Consider the following 2285-nt stretch of genomic DNA (forward strand, 5'->3'; position numbering starts at 1 on the left):
AATATGTAAATATATAAATATATAAATATATATATATATAAATATATGTATGCATGTATGTGCCACTGCCCCGGCTTCACATTCAGATACATGCACATCGTTCATTTGCACTACACGGCGTGTGTCCACTCACCTACAGCCCATCCACACTGCATTGCTCACCATAAAGCACAGACAACATAACATCATTGTACCGCTGAGACATCCTGTGCAGTAGGTAAGCTAAATCCCTAAAACATCCATGCAGAAGCATTCGTAGTTCCATACCCTGCGCGCTGTCATCGTCCAATGAAAAGTAAGGATTGGTGTTGTGGCTGTCTAGGTCAAGGTCCTCTTTCCTGTGACTCATATCCGTGTAGTTACGAGTGTCCGTATCCATAGCTGTGACCACACAGTACCAACCGCGTTTTAAGGGGGCGCCAATGAGACAGGAGCAACGACATGAGGCAAGGTAGGTATTCAGTAAACCCTAAACAGAACAGACCAGCAACAACATAGACAACTGGTGACAACCGCCCGCATACATACGTACATCTGCTGCATGGACACACATATATGGCTCACACAAGGACCGTCGGGTCATGCAGATACTACGCACATACGTGTAGAAGTGCATGGGCATACGTGTGTGAATGAATACACATACGTGTGTAAATGAATACACATACGTGTGCAAGTGCATGCACATACGCGTGTTAATGTTGTACGTGTCAGCGTTCTCCTTGTACATCTGTCTGTCGCCATAACCATCGGCCTGTGGGGGCCGTCTCTGCGCAAAGCGACTGCGCGCATCAGCAAAGGACTCACTGGAATCACCACTACGGACGAAAGAAAAGGGATAGACAGGATGAGATATAATCACCACTACACGCGAAAGAAAAGGTACAGAGACAGGATGAGATATAATCACCACTACACACGAAAGAAAAGGGACAGAGACAGGATGAGATATAATCACCACTACGCACGAAGACAAGGTACAGAGACGGGATGTGATTATAGTTGTGTTGACAGTGCTGATAATATTGATAGTATGGATAGCATTGATAGTTTTGATAGTGTTGATAGCATTGGTAGTATCCATAATAAGGTACACCAAAGACGCTGGATTCGTACCGAATGATACAGTAAGCACATAGACGATCCTTTTTATCTTTAAACACACATGAATCACACTTCCTATCTTTATACACACATGAATCACTCTTTCTATCTCTATACACACATGAATCACTCTTTCTACCTCTATTCCCACACGCTATACCAGATGTCCGTGCACATACTTGTCCTGTGCGTATGGGCCCTGAGAGAACGACTGCTTGTCCCCACTGCCGTATCTGTCTCCTGCGTCGACTTGGCTCTCCGGCGATGTCATGAAGTTGGGATTCTAGACGACAAACATCAATGCATACGTCAACGTCAACGTGAACGTGAACGTGAACGTGAACGTAAACGTAAACCCCAATCACGGACAAAGGCCGGCGATAGAAGATGAGAATATGAAAGATAGCCACAGACATGCACAGTGAACCAAACACTCAAGACTGTGGAATGGGACCAGCCAGTGGGGTTTTACGGTACAGATACAAGCAGAAAGGACAGGGCCAGAGATCCAGAATCGAGATCAGGTGAGCTTAAAGAATGATGAAAAATCATAGAATGCGATTGGGAAGGGCTATGCATTCAAAACTTTCACGTATTGATATTAATGCGATATAACACCACACACACAGAAAAGAGACAATAACGAATGCTGACATAAACACAACCATACATTCATTTCAAGGCTCTCCCGTCGTAATACTTATAACGATATTTGCACGTTGTGGTGGTTGGTGCGTGTGTGTTAATGTAACCACTTTACCTGTAGAGCATTGATGAACTCTTCCCGTGTTGTACCAGCCTGAAGCATGTTAGCGTACTCAGACAAGCGTGAATTCGGAAGTTTCTGAAGAGTAAAGTACAGATACAGTGTGAGGATTTACAACTAGGCCCTTCAGGAGGCCCCCGGCGATCGAGACAATCGCTACCGAGTCTGTTGGGTTAGAGCATATCATCATGACAGTCTTCAGATACAAATATGACAGAAGCAGTAAAATATGTGTTCACATCTCCTTCCCAATTACGACAGTTTTAAGCATTTTTAGTAATACTGTAGACTGATATATATATATACATATACATACATACATACATACATATACATATACATATACATATATATATATATATATATATATATATATATATATATATATATATATATATATATACACACGCACACA

At 42.5% G+C, this 2285-nt stretch overlaps 1 protein-coding gene across 1 annotated transcript; it reads right to left on the minus strand.

The window, feature by feature from the left end:
• Positions 1-70: 70 nt before the first annotated feature.
• On the minus strand, positions 71-1950 carry SARC_14544 (hypothetical protein). The gene is made up of 4 exons (XM_014291322.1): positions 1865-1950; positions 1284-1387; positions 691-818; positions 71-381 (listed from the first exon to the last, which is right to left on the minus strand). The coding sequence occupies exons 1-4, from the start codon at positions 1910-1912 to the stop codon at positions 134-136; spliced, it is 528 nt and encodes a 175-aa protein (XP_014146797.1). The 5' UTR covers positions 1913-1950; the 3' UTR covers positions 71-133.
• Positions 1951-2285: the final 335 nt, after the last annotated feature.

This window comes from Sphaeroforma arctica, assembly GCF_001186125.1.
Source record: "Sphaeroforma arctica JP610 unplaced genomic scaffold supercont1.4757, whole genome shotgun sequence".
NCBI lineage: Eukaryota > Ichthyosporea > Ichthyophonida > Sphaeroforma > Sphaeroforma arctica.